At 43.1% G+C, this 18,401-nt stretch overlaps 2 protein-coding genes across 2 annotated transcripts; one reads left to right on the forward strand and one right to left on the reverse strand.

Moving 5' to 3' along the window:
• Positions 1-122: 122 nt before the first annotated feature.
• LOC119460843 (tryptophan--tRNA ligase, mitochondrial-like) lies at positions 123-5,687 on the forward strand. Its single transcript, XM_037721940.2, is given in 8 exon segments — positions 123-649; positions 722-803; positions 889-969; positions 1,199-1,281; positions 1,339-1,366; positions 1,368-1,458; positions 2,932-3,170; positions 4,905-5,687. Coding segments are annotated over 8 exon segments (1,215 nt in total). The 5' UTR covers positions 123-305; the 3' UTR covers positions 5,172-5,687.
• Positions 5,688-7,441: 1,754 nt separating this feature from the next.
• Positions 7,442-18,250, reverse strand: LOC119460844 (pyridoxal kinase). The gene is made up of 9 exons (XM_037721942.2): positions 17,945-18,250; positions 17,753-17,807; positions 17,222-17,326; positions 17,051-17,134; positions 16,915-16,949; positions 13,564-13,649; positions 11,722-11,992; positions 8,820-8,886; positions 7,442-7,698 (listed from the first exon to the last, which is right to left on the reverse strand). The coding sequence occupies exons 1-9, from the start codon at positions 18,029-18,031 to the stop codon at positions 7,505-7,507; spliced, it is 984 nt and encodes a 327-aa protein (XP_037577870.1). The 5' UTR covers positions 18,032-18,250; the 3' UTR covers positions 7,442-7,504.
• Positions 18,251-18,401: the final 151 nt, after the last annotated feature.

Here is an 18,401-nt window from a genome sequence, read left to right on the forward strand (position 1 = left end):
ACATTTAAGTCACCTGCTGGATGTACTCTTTCAGTAGCGATGCGCTAGCTAATAGGCCACTACAAAGATGTAAAAGGAGAACTTTGTGATACCTCTACTATGAACTTAGTCTAGCTGGTTTCGGTTTTCATATAAGAGTGTACCGGAGCTGCAGGAACCTTTGGTTGGTGCAGGATGAACTTACTACTGTGTCGTGCCAGTGAAGTTTTGTGATCAATGCTTCGTGGTCTGCTGTGTGATCTCTCTCGGATATCCCTTCGTGTGATCTGCAAAACTACAAGCCGACCGGGAAACCAGAAAGCGAGATGCTGATCGCAAACACCTCGGCCACGTGCCGGTTATGCGCTCGCGTTGCCTCCAAGAGTTTTCGAGTTCATCTGTGCTGCGATCGTCTTATTTCCAGAGGTTTCGTGACTGCAGACCAAAAACAAAAGTCCTTGACTTCCTCTAAGCGGAAAGGACACCAGCCGGTGACTTTCCCCAATAGAGTTTTCTCCGGTATCCAGCCTAGCGGTGTGCCACATCTGGGCAACTATTTTGGTGCTATTCAAAAGTGGAAGACGTTGCAGGACTCGGGGAGTGATTGTGTATTCAGCGTAGTAGACTTGCACTCCATCACGAAGCCACACTATGATCCCAACAAGCTGAGGTAAGTGCGCGTGAAACTTGCCCAAACCGGTCCGCTTCGACAGCCACATCATTGCCGACTTTGACTCAACAGGGAGAACATCGAGCTCATGACAGCCAGCCTCCTTGCATGCGGAATTGACCCTGAAAGATGTACGCTGTTTTTGCAGTCACAGGTGAGCTTGCGCGGAGAAAAAAAAATTGAAAAAAGAACGTGTACGTTAGCAGTTACTATCGTGTGGCGTCGTTCTTTCTCCACAGGTTCCAGAGCACGCCGAGCTTTCGTGGATCCTCGGATGCTTGCTTACCACGGCTAGATTGCAGCATTTACCACAACTCAAGGTACAGTGTTAAAGTTGAAATATTGAAGACAAATTTCACTACGAGTTCCCTTGTACTTGTATAATGACTATCAGAGCAAAGAGAGAGATTTAAGGAATCGCTATACAAATTTATTTGGCCTCACCGTAACGTATTCGCACATCCGAAACACGTCGAATGGCACTCTGGAACTCTTCCAAGGCTACGCCATAACTGAGCATCATTTCTTGTATTACCACATCTTGCACAGGACAAGACCGTTGGTATGAAGGAAACACCCTTGGGGTTATACCTCTACCCCGTGCTTCAAAGTGCAGATGTGATGTTGTACAAGTAAGTGTGAGCATCAGAATGGCTGTTCCTGGTCGTAAGCTAGGCTTTTCTGTGCAGGGCAACACAGGTGCCTGTGGGAAATGATCCAGTTGCCTCACATCTTCCTAGTACAAGACACGGCTGAGCTCTTTAACAAGCGCTTCGGTCTGGTCTTTCCAAGGCCCGAACCCCTTCTAGGCAAGTATGCACCATCTCTCCTCCTCAACTGACAGACATCACTCTCCCACAGCAAGTTTACTAATAGTAACTCTGCAAGGTTGTTGTAAAAAACTTCTTTAAAGAAATCTATCTGTATGCATTCAAAGTGCTACTTTAAAGTAGTACTCCAGATGGTTTAAGGTAGTAGTTTGAATACATTAAGGTATTCAGGTAGCGTTGCCTGAAACATTGTCTCAGCTTAATTTCTGCATAACTGTTTTTCATTCCATCAATGAAAGTGCGAAAGTCATTCCTTGCTATGACATATACTCGCATTAGTAGTGCCAGATATCGTGTGGCAGTTAGCTGTAACCACTATTGATCCTTTGTTGAGAAAATGTAATGATACACTCTGGGTGAGGAATTTGGCTGACTGAATAGGTGATGCGCGTGAACGACAGTCGCCTAATGACACACCTCCTTCAGGAATGTATTGTACCAGTGTAGGGTGCCTTGCAACCAGCAAATAAGTTTTCAGTTGGGACTAGCACTGGCCTGCTGCCTAGATCTTCACATATGCCTGTGTTTAAACAGTGTCTTGCCCTACATGTTGCATACATAGGAAGATGTTCAGAACTTCCACCTCTTCTCTCGTATGCTGTGGCTTGACCTTAGCCACTCTGCTCTTTTTTATCATCCACTTTTCCTTGCTTCAATCTGCCATCCTTTACTTTGTTGCTCTATTAAATGAAGTGAAGCAAGAATAAACGAAGCACTCACTAATATCAGAAAAAATGAAGAAAAGCTAAGGTTGACGTCTCGAGGCTCCCTACGGCTCCTTGTTCACAATAACGACACAAATGCACACTCCTTGTGTGTATACTGGGAAGATAGTGCAATCAGTGTGTGTAGGTATCTAGTAGATTGCCCCATGTCCTGTTTATTGCATGTGGTGTCTGGATGTAGAATGATTAAAGCAGTAAGCGTGTAGATAGCAATGTTTCCCTGGCAATGATAGCAGCTGCGTCCCATTTGATTATGTGGTCTGTCTTCTCGCGACGCTTAGCCAGCGCGTTCAATGCTGTGTTTGCTTTTGCCACATCTTACTGCTTCTTCCTTTTCCTAAAATTGCCCGATTCACCAATGAAGGTTGCATCACAGTCTTTACAAGGAATCTTGTAAATATAACTTAGATGAAGGTCACGCTCAATGGGATCCTTCATGCGCACTATCTGGCTGTGAAGTTTTCCGGAAGGAACACGAGCCACCCATGCAGCATAATTATTAAAAATTCTGGCTGGTGCCTCACTTACACCACACGCATATAGAATAGCAATGCATTTTTTCTTCTTAGGAGCCACTTGGCGGATAAGATTACATGAAGCAAAATACAGCTGCCATCTTAATTTGGTGAATTCAGGAAATGGAACATGAAAGCCATGTTCGCAAATGGTGGGATACCGCTGCAGTGTCTGGATGCCACAGTTCAGTTGAACATTTTTATTCTGCCAGTGTCCGGGGAGGCTGGTCGCCTGCGCCATCTCCGGGACCCGACCAAGAAGATGAGCAAATCCAGCGACGACCCTCGCAGCTATGTGGCATTGGATGACCCTCCTGAGGCAGTGCGCAAAAAGATCAAGAAGGCACTCACCGACTGCACTTCGAAAGTCACTTACGAGCCGGAGTCTCGGCCAGCTGTTGCCAACCTGGTGGCACTGCACAGTTTACTCACTGGCCTGAGTCCCGAAGAGGCGAGTATTATTATTATTGTTATTATCATCGCATGTCACCAAGGTCATCTAGTCGGTAAGACACCATACTGTGTGCAGTGCACACAAGAGGCATCAGCCTAACACACAGTGCTGATTTGCAACTGAATTTTGTGTTGAAACAAAACGCTTTAGCAACCCACGAGCCTTACTTGATGCAGGTTTATAGTGGCATATGACATCAGAGAAGTTTAAGACGAGATAATGTGAAGTGACACTGATCTCTCCCTCATGCCTGTTTGAGGCTGTAGTCAAGCAATATCATAGTCAAGCTTATTCTGTTAATATATGCATTTTAAGACATGGCTGTACCCTCTCCTTCTCCTTTGTTTGTTATATGTGTTACTAGTTAGTTGCTTATACAGTCAACTTCTGTTAATTCGACCCTGACGGGACTGACAAAATGTATCGAATTATCTAGCGGGTCAAATTAAACAGGATGCAGAAAAAAATGTCAAAACACACCGCTGATACATTTGACAGTATTTGCCCGACTCTAACACGCCCCCGAATCAAACACGTGCCCACTTTCTATGTGTCCAAAGTAAAAAACTAACGTAGAAATAACATTAAAGCTCCTAAACAATGTAGACATCTAATGCGCACCCAATTTATTTTAGAATGACAGCCGGTTTTTCAAAGTGGGCTTCACCGTAATGCAGCTGTGTTATGCAGTAAAGCGTACAATTGCCGCGAAGGCGGTTTTGGTTTTGTATCTGGGGCGCGATCTTGTAAGCGTTCCAAAATGGAACGGAGGCGTTCCGTTCCATCGAGCCGCACACGATTGGTCAATTTGAACGTCGCGGTTGAAATTGACCAATCGTGTGCTGCTCGATGGAATGGAACGCGTACAAGATCGCGCCCCTGATTGCACTGCACAGGCAATTTTCTCCCAAATTTCCTTGAAAAACAAAAGGCGCGCGTTAGAATCGGGTAAATACCGTAATCAGACATTGCGAGCTACCGTTATTGCTAGAAAATCTTCCTAGGGTGGGCCGGAAATATAGGCGCCTTCAACAGTAGATGACGTGCGTTCAACATACACTGTTCCCTAAGCTCCACCGAGGCAGACGCTGGCACTAAAGGGGTCGATAGTGGGGTCACCATAGGGGTCAGGCACGTACAAGTTCGACTGGTCAAGTTCGAACTATCCGGCGAATGCCAATTTTCGGATCGAAATAATGAATGTTTCGACCCATAGAAATGCATGGGCACCGGCCAGGACCTTCGTTTGGAATCGAATTAACCGGAGTCAACTGAACGGAAGTCGACGATCTTGAGAAAACAAGCTAGTAAGCAGATTTCTTTTTCCCAGTTTGCAACTGTGTGAATCACTGGGGCGATTAATTCACAGAGACTTATGGCATCCTCAACAAATCGCACTGGGGCACCCTGGGACAATGATGATTGGTGTCGAATTAACGGAAGTCTACTGTATATTTTAATTTTCAATAAAAGATTCAGTTGCAAGAGCACTGCATATTCTGTTGGCTTCCTTCTCATGGTTGTGTGCATACTCCTTGTTGCCTCTAAGGAGTTGCCACAACATAAGCAGACTTACGCAGTCATCACTGTATCCTCTTGTGTAAGGGAGTGCTACATGGTGTGATTCCAATGTGCCATGTGATGTGTACACCAATTATAGTTTCAACAACTCACAGACATGCGCACGTAGTTATCGCTACCTGTTTTACCATCTGTGCACCATCCATACAGGTGTGCCGGCAAGCAGAAGGCCTCGACACAGGACAGTTTAAACTAGTAGTTGCCGATGCAGCGGTGTCCTTCCTGGAACCAATACAGGAGCGAATGCGGGAGCACCTGGCGGATCGTGCCCGTTTGTGGCACATTCTGGAAGAAGGCTCAAGAAGAGCACGCCAAATCGCCATACGGACAATGAATGAAGTGCACAGAGCATCTGGCATGGCCCCTCTCTGCATCACAGACAGTGCAAAATCCTTGGCACAGACTTCAAGTTATTAATCATCTTCAAGACACAGTGCTTGAGTACAGCGGACTCTGTACAGTACGCAGAGGCTTCTTTGTCAACTCTGTGTGTGTTGCTGCGCTTCATAGTTTAGGTTTGTTACACAAGATAAAGGTGGGCTCATGAAATTCATATACGTAGTGTGCCTTGCTGCAGTAAAGATGCGAGATGTCACACGAAACACTCTTGCAGTGTCCTCGTCATTCTGCCGAAGATCTATACACATTTGTTGCAGTTCGGTGATCAGATGTCAAAATGGGAGTCTCCGTAAAGGGAGACTAAAAAGGAACAGTATATCAGCCTAGACTGGTAAAGTATTCCTTCAGAACTCTATTAACATTTATTTGGCAGAAAAAGGTTCATTACCACTGGAGAAATAAGAAGGCCAACATTGCTATTCTTGTATTTCGTACCAAAGTCATAGTGCTGGTATGTCGATGTGATGATAAGGACATCAATATATTTCCATAGTTGGGCTGTTTCTGTGCATTAAATGTTATTTAAAGCTGCTAGGTTGCCTCTCTTGCTCCTTTAAATTCAACATAGTCCTCCTTTAGTGACAAATGAACTATACCTAGCTCTGAGCAGAGTGTCAAAGTCCATGACATAATGGTGCAGCATGGTGGTGCAGCATGGTGGTGGCATTGCAACCCATCTAGAGTGCATTCTTCCTGTCCTTTAGCCTTCACCTATACCAAGATTGACTTGGTTGGTATTCTACATGGACACTGTACTAGTTCAATATAATTTCATTTTGGTTTTTATACATTTAAAAGAATTTGTAGCAGCAGATGCTTTTACAATAGATAGTTTGCAAAGACGTCATCGCAGACGCCATATTTGGGTACCAGCAGGTCGAGTATCGGCGTAAGGAAGAAAAATGACAGCATGGCTGGCGCGTCTTGCGTCGAACATGAAAGCGATAACAGTGATACACCAATGAAACACCGTCGCCGTCAAAAAGAAAAAAAAAAGTTTACGTGTGATAAGACGGTGAACCGACGTTATCGTAGTCGCCATGTTTGGGTACCGGCGCAGTGAGAGATGACTCTGTGACATCACATAGATGCAAACTATCTATATGAAAAAGGCATTAAAAAAACATAGAGAAAAAAAAAAAAAAAACGGGAGCAGAAGCTATTTAAAGAGGGGCCAACTTCACCAAGTAGCCCAACAAGAAACACTCCTATGAACTGGAGAGACTGAAAGGACTACACAAATGCCATTCTACACCAGTTCGAAGGTCTAGACATATAAACACAGATTGAAATGGCAATTTCTAACATGCACTTTGCAAAAGTATTGAATTGCACAAGGTACTTTGGCTGTGATATTGCCATGCTACATTTTTTGCTTTACTCACACTAGGAAAAGTAGCTAGTTTTCATTTAGAGTAGGCTAATTGCTGATTGAGCTTGATGGGCAAAAGGACAGGGAATCTAGTGCAGAGGACATGCTTACAGCCTAATGTGAAATGTGAACAAGAAATGAATGTGCATCTAAGCATTTCCATGTTTGCCAGTGTGCGTGACACAAGCAGGATTCGTGTTCAAACAGTCTGGATGCTTTCGTACACTTTGCTTACTGTCCAGCATTTTGTAGTTAACAGAGAGTTTGGTTTGTTTGTTACGCTTCATCCTCTAGACTATGCCAGTGATTCTTTGGCACAAAATGTTATCTCGAAAGTTTTGAGTTGGCATGCAGTCCATTTGTACCTGAACATACAGAGCACAGAATCGACATAGACTTGAGTTCTAGTAATAAGCCTTTTCCACCTTGCCAGCAGTGCTCTACATTACGACTGCACAATGCACGGAATTAGTCAAACCCGGATATATCGAATCTGAAGAGGATCACAAGAAAGTTCGATATATAGGTAATTCAATATATAAAATGAAAATTTTATACAGAAATTTTCAAGGGGATTTTACAGCTGTTCCATATACCCAATGTGGGTTTGATATATCTGGGTTTGACTGTGTATGTTATTCCATGAAAGCAAGAAACAGTTCTCGTAATTCTCTGCTTGTGCCACACGTAACGACCCATAGTTGTGGGATTCATTAGTCTTTAAAGGATGCAAAGGCTCCCACAATGTATGAAAGGCGGCCGTCAGGTTCGATGGCTTTAACAGCAACTTAGAACAGCTAGCACGCCTTGTCCTCGTGCAGTAGCATGCTCCAGTGGCTGCTGTGCTACTCTTGCAATGAAAGAAGAAGGTTCTAAAACGAGTGTCTTGGTTTTGGTGCAGTGGTTCCAACAGTGCTACTAAAAATGTGGGGCTTTATTTTCATCCCCCAGAGCATTCCTGGTTTGTTGGTGGCATTTGTCAGAATATCTTGATGGCTCGGATGTCCGAGTGTGGGTTCTCGATGTGCTCTTTGCTCTGCACCAGGCGTAGCTCCAAGAGTGCTGGTGCTGCTGGTGCTGCTGCCGCTGCTGGAGCTGCGGGCTGAGCGCCACCTTCCTCGGATCCCGGCACAGAGCCAGCTGCAGCTTCACCTTCTCTTTCCTTTTCTTTCTCTGCAACACAAGGCAAATCGTGAAGTCGCGAATCTGACTACAGAAGCTAAAGAGTATTGGGGGCTCGGTCAGTGCTCGGGAGAGAGACCACCTGACAATGCCGGGTGCTGGTGGCTCGTCTATTGCTGCAAAATTATTCAGCTGCCCACCCTGAGTGAGGTATAATGGGGCGTCCACAGTAGGAAACACCCCTCATTAAAATTAAAGGCGAATAGTATTGAGAAATTAGCAAATATGCTACACCATCAAAGCGGACAGTGCAGAAATGTATTAGCCAACTTCATGGCTACGAAGATTTACAACACTGCTTCAGGGTTGGCCTCGATGCTTGCTTCCGAGCGCCTTTATACCTGAAGCCTACATACACCATATGCCTATGTTCAAACCGAAGTCCCCGCACAGGAATCCGCAAATGTTGCAGTCCTTCCTGTACTGTTATTAAGATTTACATCTTTGGACGAGTTTTCCTTACTCATGCATCCGACGGACAAGAGACAAGTTTCACCATGTCACCGATAAGCCATTTGGGATGAATTTGCCCGCTTGCAGAGCTACAAAGTGACAATGATTACTGTGCAGAGCGCAATGGCTTTCAAGTGAATACCAATCTTGAGCATTGCTTATGTAAACATTGGTTGTATGACTGGGGATCAAGGTCATGCGAAGGGGTAGATTGCAGTGGAGCTGCTTAGTGTAGCCACTGACTCAGTGGCTGCTGAGTCTGTGTCCTTCTTATATGGCAATGATTAGGTAGCTGAGTTAAGGTAGTTTTTATTTCATTGTCTAAGAAGTATACACGAACTGGCCCAAATCGTACTGTTTTTACTTATTACTATGCACACTTTTCAACCCTCATGGCATGCCCTTTATCAGTGATTATATATCACTTGAGCAATTAAACAATCATTGAAACAAATGAATTACATTGAGAGTTGCCTCTGACGGCCTGTTCTTACACTAAGCAGCACTGCCACACACAAGACTTGGCTTGTGCCGGGAAATTTCATTAGCAGTCTTCTCTTTTTTTTTTTTTTTTTTTTTTGCTGCTTACTTATAGACTGCAGTTAAATGTGCAATAGCAAACATACTCAACAACGGGAATGAGAAATAGCACTACTTACCTGATGCATGCTTGAACGTCTTAAGCAGTACACCCTGAACAGTGGCCACAGCTTTCTCCAATGCCTCCTATGCAACAAAGATTACAAAGCAAAGCAATGTCTGTACATCTATAAAAAATTATATCTTGAAACCACTACATTATCTGCAACTACAATCAATGAATCACTGCTTATTTAATGAGTGGAGCAAGAAAAACTCGCAGGACGGTTATGAGTGTGCAACGCGATTCTTTAAGCGTTAGCTGTGGTGCGGGCTAGGTGTTTTTGCTCCCGATCTAGAGCTCGCTGAATCACTCAGCAGTCTGAAGGTCCTTCCTCTACGAGATTTCAGTGTAAACAATGTTTTATAGCATTCCCATTTAAACTTCTACACTCCTCTCCGGGGCTCGAGGGGTCGCCGGCTTTCTAAGCATACACTGGCACCAGGTGTGCAAGAGTGCTCAGTGACACCATCACCAGCACTCCCAACATGGTAACGTTAAACACCATCTGGTTAACGCGATGCAGTGGCAAGCACTCAATGCTGCTGCCAACTCAGTAAGGGAAAGGTGAGACATGACCACGGCGCAGCAAAACTTGCATGGTACTACTGCAAGGTGCAATTGGTGGGTTTCGCCACACATGATGCGTTACACGGTGTAAAATGCCCACGCTGCCACCGATTCACGAATAGGAAGACGAGGCATGACCATGTCACGGCAAGACTTCCTCAATAATGCGGGTGCAGTCGGTGGGTTTCGCTGCTCGTGATGCGTGGAGGTGGTGTTACAGGGAACTAAGCATTGCGTCAGGTCACCGAACACTCCTCTCTCATTGGTGCAAGCACCTGACACCTCTCTCACACACCTCTCTGACTGCAGACGGACCATCGTCGCGAAACTGAGCAACCCCCAAGCTAAGAAAAGCTAACACTTTAAAAAAAATTAAAAATACACAGGAAACTACGAAAAATATGTGCTCTGCATTTTCCATATTACACAAAAGCATTGTTTTGGCATCGAGACCCAACTACTCCACCTGATTGCATTATTCATGGTGAAAAAATGCGACAGCTCTGCCCATTGTTAAGACCTGCGATGACAACCGTGAATACGTTACTAAGAAGTGAGAGCGGAGGCGGGGGCGCCTAACAAGACCCTCAATGACAACCACGAAGACGCTACCGAGAAGCAAGCGAGAGCCAAGGGGCGCCATTAACAACACCGTCCGAGCGAATAATCGTGATTACCACGGTGCCACGTGTCACCGACTCGATAGTGGCCACTGCACCCTCTCCACGGCACTGCACGTGCCTGACTCACGCCCTTTTACTGTGTTCTTTACTTCTCTCTTTCCTCTTTCCTTTCCCCACTCTAGTCTTTTACTACTGCAAATAAACCAGTCTCGAAACGGATCCCAAAGAGTGAACTTCTTCCTTCGCGACTCCTGCGCGCACGGCCCACGCCGTCCAGCTAATTTAACGCGCAGCAAAAGTTATCAGTCGTTCAAAGGCGACAGTGATTAGATTCAGTCAATCGGCGCGAGTATTCATCACACCCATTGAATGACTGAGCGTGTAGGCAAAAGACTAGAGAACAAAAGGATAAACTCTCTCTAGCACACCCATTTGGCAGATTGACAGGCACTGTTTTCATATCGGGACAAAAAGCACTCCTCAGTGTAATGTATTGTTTGATAAGAGAGGAAAGGAACTACTTACTGAATATCTGAAGTGCAAAAATGGTAGAAAATTCATACAAAAACCAAAAATACAAGCATTCTTGAGTGTCTCCTGTACAGGGGTTCCATAGAGATTATAAATGTCTAGACTAAAGCACCACCCACACCTGGACAAAGCCACTCCACAAGAATATGTTGCTCGTGCTAATATAACGATGCACTGCCTCATCAATGGCTGGAGCACAAAAAGATAAGTAAATGCGTTTGAGGACAGCACGAACGGTCAGCACTTGTGATCCATAACGATTCCAGTGTGACATACAAGCAGCCATACAAAATATTGTTTTGCTGTCAGGGCAAAACCATTCCACAAAGCCCCACGTTGTCTACAGCAAAAGTGGCAAAGCATCTGCCTTCTGAATTACCAGCATTAAAACAAATAAGGAGAGTGGAAGAAAGAATGACGATTTAAAAGAAACCACAATGGACTACATTATTACCGTAAGGAAACTGAAAGGCCAATAAATGAGTGAATCACTTGTATTTTTCTATGTGCATGTGTGTTTGTGCACAACCACATACATGCTTCGAAGGCTGCCTATAGTGACTCGGCAACTTTACCTCAACACATGTAAGCAGACATTTGGTAAACATTTCTGCAATGTTGCTTAAAATTTACGACATTTATACTATGTTAAAATAGCACAAACACAGCCATTTTATTTTACTTTAAAGCAGGCATTTATGCTAGTTTAGTGTTATACTTGTCATGCAATGCCAGCATCAGCTGTGCTCTTGTACGACAAGAGCAGTAGACATAACATACAATGTCATCACATTAGTAGACAACATCCACGGTAAGCACCACTTAGGTTGAGTAGAGGCCTGTCTTAAAGCATGTGTTTGTTTCTTATAACGTTGTAAGTTATCTCATTTGGCTTACTTGTTATGTGTGTGGTGCCAATTTAATGACATGCAATGACATCATCCCGCAAAGTGCGTTCAATGTTATAATCTATATTTGGAACACAACTGAACTGTAAGTGGTGCATTTTTCAACATACCAATGATTGTATGCATGTTTACTTGTGAAGCTACATGCTGAGCTTGCATTCAGGCCATTTCATTCTATACTTGCACTGACATCTGCATTCCCAACATGATGCATGTACTTCATTCTTGACAATTGGAAAACCAACAAAGATGCATCTTTCATGCTGGTCCTGCCACGCAACTTACAAACCTTGAGGTTGTTTGTGCGTGTAATCCAGGCAAGGATGCAGGCAGCCAACAGGTCGCCAGTGCCGGTGAAGTGTGCATTTATAGCAGGAATCTCAATCTTGACAGCGCTGCGCTGGCCTCCCTTCTTGCTACTACCGTACAGGTAGATCTCCTTGGACGTGTCGCTGGGTCGGTACGATGTAAGTACTACAATCGGGATGCCCTTTGTGTGCAAAACATCCATCGCTTCCAACACCGTACTCTCTGTCGTGATTTGCTTCTCGGAAAGGAGCCTGTAATGAGCAAGGTAGTCATTAGCAATCTGGGCAGCAACACTTAAAGGGAAACAAAAACGAAAAATAAGCTGAGCTGTATTGGTAAATCATGCTTCTACAAAACCAACAACGTCACCCTTATTTTGAGAGGAGGCTTAAATTATTACAACAGTCACAAATGGTCTGCAATATATGTTTTCTTTTGTTTTGTTTTCTTTCTTTTCAAGTAATGACAACATGCTATTGTGGCGTTACGATACACTACACATTTATCAGTTTTAATTTTTTTCTCAAATGCAAATAATATCAATGTGTTATCGTGGCAGTATAAAGTGCTACACATTTACAATGTACCGCATTAGTTTGTAAGCAAGATAACAATTAACTTACTGTTGTATGCTTTTCATGTATGAAGATGTTTCACCACTGCCTGGTCACCTAACAAGCACTTTGTGATTAGAGTGACAATGGAACTCACTATGTGATAAAGAAAGCGTATTGTATAGTATTGTGTAACGTGACAGCACACACAGACCAACTACACTTGGCTCTCAATATATGCACATGGGTCATCAATAACACCACCAGAGTTATCACAGGACAGGCCTGGAAATAGGAATAACCAAGAAGTTTTGTGAACAAACATCTGAAAGCCTTACTTTGAGCATAACTGGAGTCTAAAAGTTGATAATGAAGTATGATTATTGCTGTTACAGCCCTTTCTTACAATACAGCTTGAATGCTGTCTAACACAAGCTTTGTAGCACTACCAGAATTACTAGTCATAGATGCATCGACGTTGTGAAGCTTTCCACATTGTAGTCTTGTACTCACGTGCCTTAGTTTCTAGTCTTTTTTTTTTTTGGGGGGGGGGGGGGGGGGGGCTATGAAAGGTTTACAAACGAGACATACTAATGAGTCACTTGTGTTAGCATGGAACACAACATGCCTATTTGCGTGATTAAGATACAGAACAGCAGTTGTGATGCCGTTATTGTGCCTTCAGTTGCCTTGACTAACAGAGAGATCGCCTATATGTATCATTAAGATCCAGAACAGCGGTTATGACAGCTTCCCCGTTATTTTCGTATGCAGGCATGCTGATTTTTATTTTTTTACTCTGTGTTTCTATATTTGTTTTTTTCCCATTCTTGTTTGTTTAGGCAAGCATACTGCGGGTCATTTGGTAGCAGCCACTTCGTCCCATCGCTGTCCCTATCTTGTCTTCTGTACTGTTCACTTGTGTGAACTCTGCACATGTGTCGTAGCTTCTTGTTTCTTGCTGACTGTCCTGTTTCAATTTGAAGTCTAGAATGCTTCTCACAGTTTCTTAGCTGGATATAAGCACAGTACAGTTGAGCTGTGTTGTAACAAAATAGCATCTGATACAAAAGTACCTTTTTTATGTCCAATATATTCATTATAAGCATATTTGTGACAAGCTGATATCAGCAAGAAATGTTTTATTTACTTTGTTACATCCGAAAATTTGTTATATTCGAAGTTCAACTGTATGGTCAAATGCGCCTACCTTCCAAGCAACAAGCAGCACAGACAAGACACATGGTCCAAACACAGACTATACTCACTCTAGTTCAAACTGGTTAGGTGTGACCACGTCAGCCATGCCAATAAGGCGGTCTCTGTAGATATTCACTTGGCTTTGAGGCACATACTGTAAAGTAAAAAGACAAAGGCAGGTCAGCAAAATGCTATTACAAGGTAAACTTACAGCTTCCTCATTCATATACAGGGTGTTTCAGCGAACACTTTCAAAAATTCTTAAAGGTTGCCTGTGGCAGATAGCACAATTCTAGTAGATGAGTTGGTCTACTCGAAGAAGCGGACATTACTTGCACAAGAAACGGAAATGCATAATCGAATAATTAACAGAAATTCACTAATTCAGTTTTTAACTAATTACCTGATGGCCAATATTGCAATTAACAAATTGTAGCTGTGGAGTTCGCAAGGCGATGCCTTGCGAACTCCACGGCTACAATTGGAACGAATTCTCACTTGGCACTTGGAACGAATTCTCGGATGACACCAGTTTTGAGATATTAATTCCCGAACTTTGCGGAGAAATACATTGGCGTTCCAATTAGGTTCTTTACAAAACGTCGCTTTATGCATTGAAGTACAAAATTAACTGGAACGCCAATGCATTTCTTCGCAAAGTTCGGGAATTCATATTTCAAAACTGGTGTCATCCTGAGAATTAATTATAAGTGGATCCACCTTGCGAACTCCACGGCTAGAATTTGTAAATTGCAATACGGGCCATCAGGTAATTAGTTAAAAACTAATTAGTGAATTTTTGTTAATTAGTCGCTTATGCATTTCAATTTTTTGTGCAAGTAATGTCCGCCTCTTCGAGTACACCAGCCCATTAACTAGAATTGGGCTATCTGCCACAGGCAACCTTAAATAAATTTTGAAAGTGTTCGCTGAAACACCCTGTATATTAGATATATGATTACAGATCATATCATCATCAATATAAATATTTCAGTTGAACTAAAGAAGCTAAGAAGGCAATTTTAGTTTTCATTTCACAGCTTTTTGTTCACAATAAGTTATCGTTCGTGCTTGTCCCTGTATGTTGTCGCACATGCCAGAGAAATAATACATGCACGGATGTACTATAGTCGACTTCGATGAAATTTCACGGCACTGTTGAAGTGCCCACTTTCTATGTGTCCAAAATAGAAAACTCACGTAGGATTGACACTAAAGCTCCTAGACAAAGTAGAAATCTAACGCGCACCCGATTTTTTTTTTTTAATGGCGGTCGATTTCCTCAGGTCGGCTTCGCCGCAATACAGCTGTGTTATGCAGTAAAGCGTACGAATTCCACGAAGGCGGTTTCGGTTTCGTATCCGATTGCACCCCGCAGGCAATTTTCGCCCCAATTTTCTTAGAAAACAAAAAGTGTGCGTTAAAATCGGGTAAATACCGTAATCAGACATTTTGAGCTACTGTTATTGCTTGAAAATATTCCTAGGGCGGGCCGAAAATAGACGTTTCCGACGGGCGATGACGTGTGTTCATCGCATTCACTGTTCCCTAAGCTTCGCCGAGGCAGACGCTGGCACTAAAGGGGTCGTTAGTGGGGTCACCAAAGGGGTCAGGCGAGTGCGTGCTGACTGGTCAAGTTCGAACTATCTGGCGAAATGCCAATTTTAGGATCGAGATTATGAACGTTTGGGCCCAAAGAAATGCATGGGCGCCGACCGGGACCTTCGGTCGGAATCGAATTAACCGAAAAATGGAATTAAACGGATTCGAATTAACTGAAGTCAACTGTATCATGTTGCAATGAAACGTGAACTTAAGAAAACAAGTTAGTAAGCAGATTTCCCATCCAAGTTTGCCACTGTGTGAATCACTAGCTGGGGTGATTCATTCACAGACTTATGGCACTCTCAACAAATCGCACCAGGGCACCCTGGGACAATGACGATTGGATGAAACGGTGCGATTTGTCGAGGATGCCTTTAGTACTGGGGCCAGAGCACTCTTAGCACCCAGCTATGCTACGACATATCACACATCTTGCTTTCAAGTAATCAGGCAAAAGAGAAGTTCGACTTTATCTCTTTTTGGTCGTGTTTCATTCCAGCATGATAGCTAGCTGAACTAGGAATGGGCACAATCGCCTGTAGATGAATACCTGAGGTGCAGAAATTTTTCACTGGCGCCTTGATAATTCTAGCTGTTATACTGTGCACTACAACAAAGGCTACGCTGTGGCCAGGAAGCAACGAATGTCTGTTACTAGCAGAATCTTGTCAGAGGACTGCTGCCGTTTTTCAGATAAGTGCACTAAACTGATGAGCACAGCAGCAGGAATCCTCCTCTGGTAGGAATACAGCAGTTTTCTGTAACATAGGTACACGCCTCCCTCACTTCATCAGCAGTTTGCTAAGTTAGGTAGTGAAAAATTAACCGTAATATTCACAGCATGGAGAGAGGAAAACAAATGAAAACAATTGTTTTCCCTAGTCGAATTACTGCAATTGAAACGAAAAGGTTTTTTTTCCTTTTTTTTTTCTTTCCGGCAGTGTTTTTAGAAAATACACAGAAGCTGCCATTTCCTCTAAGTTAGCAAGTCTAATGCTCTTAAACACTTCAGGGATCTTGCTTAAGTTTGCAAGAAGGCTTTTTTGATATACTGACAGTAGCAAACATTCAAGATAAGCACAATGTCCACTCTTACAGTGAATTTTATGTCTTCTTTGTTTCATCGGTGTGACATAAGATGCTGTCTGGTATTTCTATGTCAACCTCAACAAAACAAGTATCGGCATATAAGTGGGCCAAGAACCGCCAGCTAGTGTGTTGTATATGCAATGAACACTGGCACCTTAAGTCGCAATAAAACTTAAAGGAAGCAAAGCTTTTAAAGGACACTCGCAAGCATTATCTACCATATTTCACATGCGAACTGGAATTTTGAGCATAGTGAAAAATGGGGCAACATTTAAAAGGCACAGAGATGGCCTGAGCAGAGCAAAAAGGAAAATTTGGTTCAAAATGCCATGGCTAACCCACACAATGTATTTGAGCCACAGGTTCAATTGGGGCCAAGGATGTGTGATTGGTGCAGAAAGAAGGCTGATGGAGCCAGGCTCTTTTTCATACGATGAAAAATGGTAGCACTATTCAAAAATAAATGGCAGTGTTGATAACATACATTTGCCAATTAGTTTTTTGTTTATTTAGTTGCATAAACAACTGAGTCAATTATGATCCTTTATTTCCAATGTAAAAAATTATGAAAATATATTTGTTGGGAGAAGAACACCCTTTAATTAAGTCGTGATGCTTAAACCAGTGAAACAATATTTTGGTATCATTTGAAGGCATTTACCAGATGTCTTTCATTGCGATTAACACACACACTGGAGAACTGTATGATGTGCAGCAATACTTACTAGCTTTCCATTATCTCCCATTACAGGATCACACACTGTAAATAGTAAAAAAGATGAAACATTTTGAAGTTAGCGACTAGTTAATATTGCCAAGACGTGCATTTGGTTCATGTGACATTGTTTTATGGCCACTTACCATACATTAATGAAGAATTCTCTTGTTTTAACTGTTGTACTATGTCTGCTACCTTGTTGAGAAACGAATCTGAGCCGACATAACCTGAAAACAGGGTGTGATAAACTGTGAATGCTACATCTACGAATGCAGTTAGGTACATCAAGATTCAATGCAAGAACACATGTGTACCTGTTAATATGTGCGTGTACTTGGTTATTCTGTTCAGCCTCAGGCCCTCGTAAAGGTCTTGAAGCTCTTCAGAATTCAGTACTTGTCCTTTGCACTGCGGATATCCTGGAAGATATGGGTACGTGGTCTTTTACTTTTTTTCCTAGGTTATAAATAGGATACTATCAAAAAAATAAAAACATCAACTTAACTCTTCAAACAAGCTCGACTGAGTGACTCAGATGCCGCCCAAATGTTTTTCACACAACACACGTTTATCTATATATATATATATATATATATATATATATATATATATATATATATATATATATATATATATATTTATATTTATATATATATTCTTGGATGACTTGTCAAACAAAAATTAACATTGATGGGGCAATTCTTGTTCGACTCGTCTATGAGATTAGGCGTGCAAGACTGAATGAAGCTTATCTTTACCAGTGCCTCCTAGTCTAGCGATCGGCATGGCGCCAAACTGGGGAAAAGAAAAAAATATGAAAAGAAAGGAAGAAAACGCTGACTCACCGGTGTGGTTGGAGAATTGTACAGAGTTGATGAAGTCCACTTCAAACCCGAGTGTCTGTTGCGTGGAGGAATTTAAAGGGTATAAGAATCAGTGTTCTGGCCAGGTCCTATTCATCTGTATATGCAAGACCGTGACGATCGCGAGAGTATGCAGTACATTGAAAATAATAATTCTAATAACCCTGGACCCACCTGAAGAGGAAAACAGGCACTCTTGTTACCGACGTATCCCGAAACCACATGGCTTTGTATGGAAAGCACACGGTAGTCGCGAGCCATCGGTCCGGAGGTAGCTGGGTTCCTCTCGTCAACTCACAGCGGGCGGCTCATAGACACTGCTCGTCGCTGCCTCGTTGGAGAGAGTCACGCCCGATAGCAGCCAGGCATAAAGCAGCGCACGGGAAGACACGTGACGACAGCGACAGCAATGAAACTGAGGGCCCCAAAGAGCACCGCTCCCCCGACAGCTGCGGCGAGCGCGCAACAGAGCCTGCGGAGCCGCCGAAACCGGAAAAACGAAACCGACGCTGGCTCCGCTGCAGATTGACTTGGCTAATTCTGAGCATAACTTTGCTGTGACACTTTCAAACTACGCAAAAAAATATTGCCAGTTGCATCTAACAATAGAAAGGTGCTGCGGCTACAGAAT

This window comes from Dermacentor silvarum, chromosome 8 (genome assembly GCF_013339745.2).
Source record: "Dermacentor silvarum isolate Dsil-2018 chromosome 8, BIME_Dsil_1.4, whole genome shotgun sequence".
NCBI classification, from domain to species: Eukaryota; Metazoa; Arthropoda; class Arachnida; order Ixodida; family Ixodidae; genus Dermacentor; species Dermacentor silvarum.

Excerpts from the sequence above, each read along its gene's own strand:
- LOC119460844 (XM_037721942.2), bottom strand. The coding sequence starts at position 18,031 with ATGGCTCGCGACTACCGTGTGCTTTCCATACAAAGCCATGTGGTTTCG. Across the intron at positions 17,135-17,221 it reads GTACACGCACATATTAACAG|GTTATGTCGGCTCAGATTCG; the intron begins GTACACATGTGT and ends CCCTGTTTTCAG. Across the intron at positions 11,993-13,563 it reads CCTAACCAGTTTGAACTAGA|GCTCCTTTCCGAGAAGCAAA; the intron begins GTGAGTATAGTC and ends TGCTCATTACAG.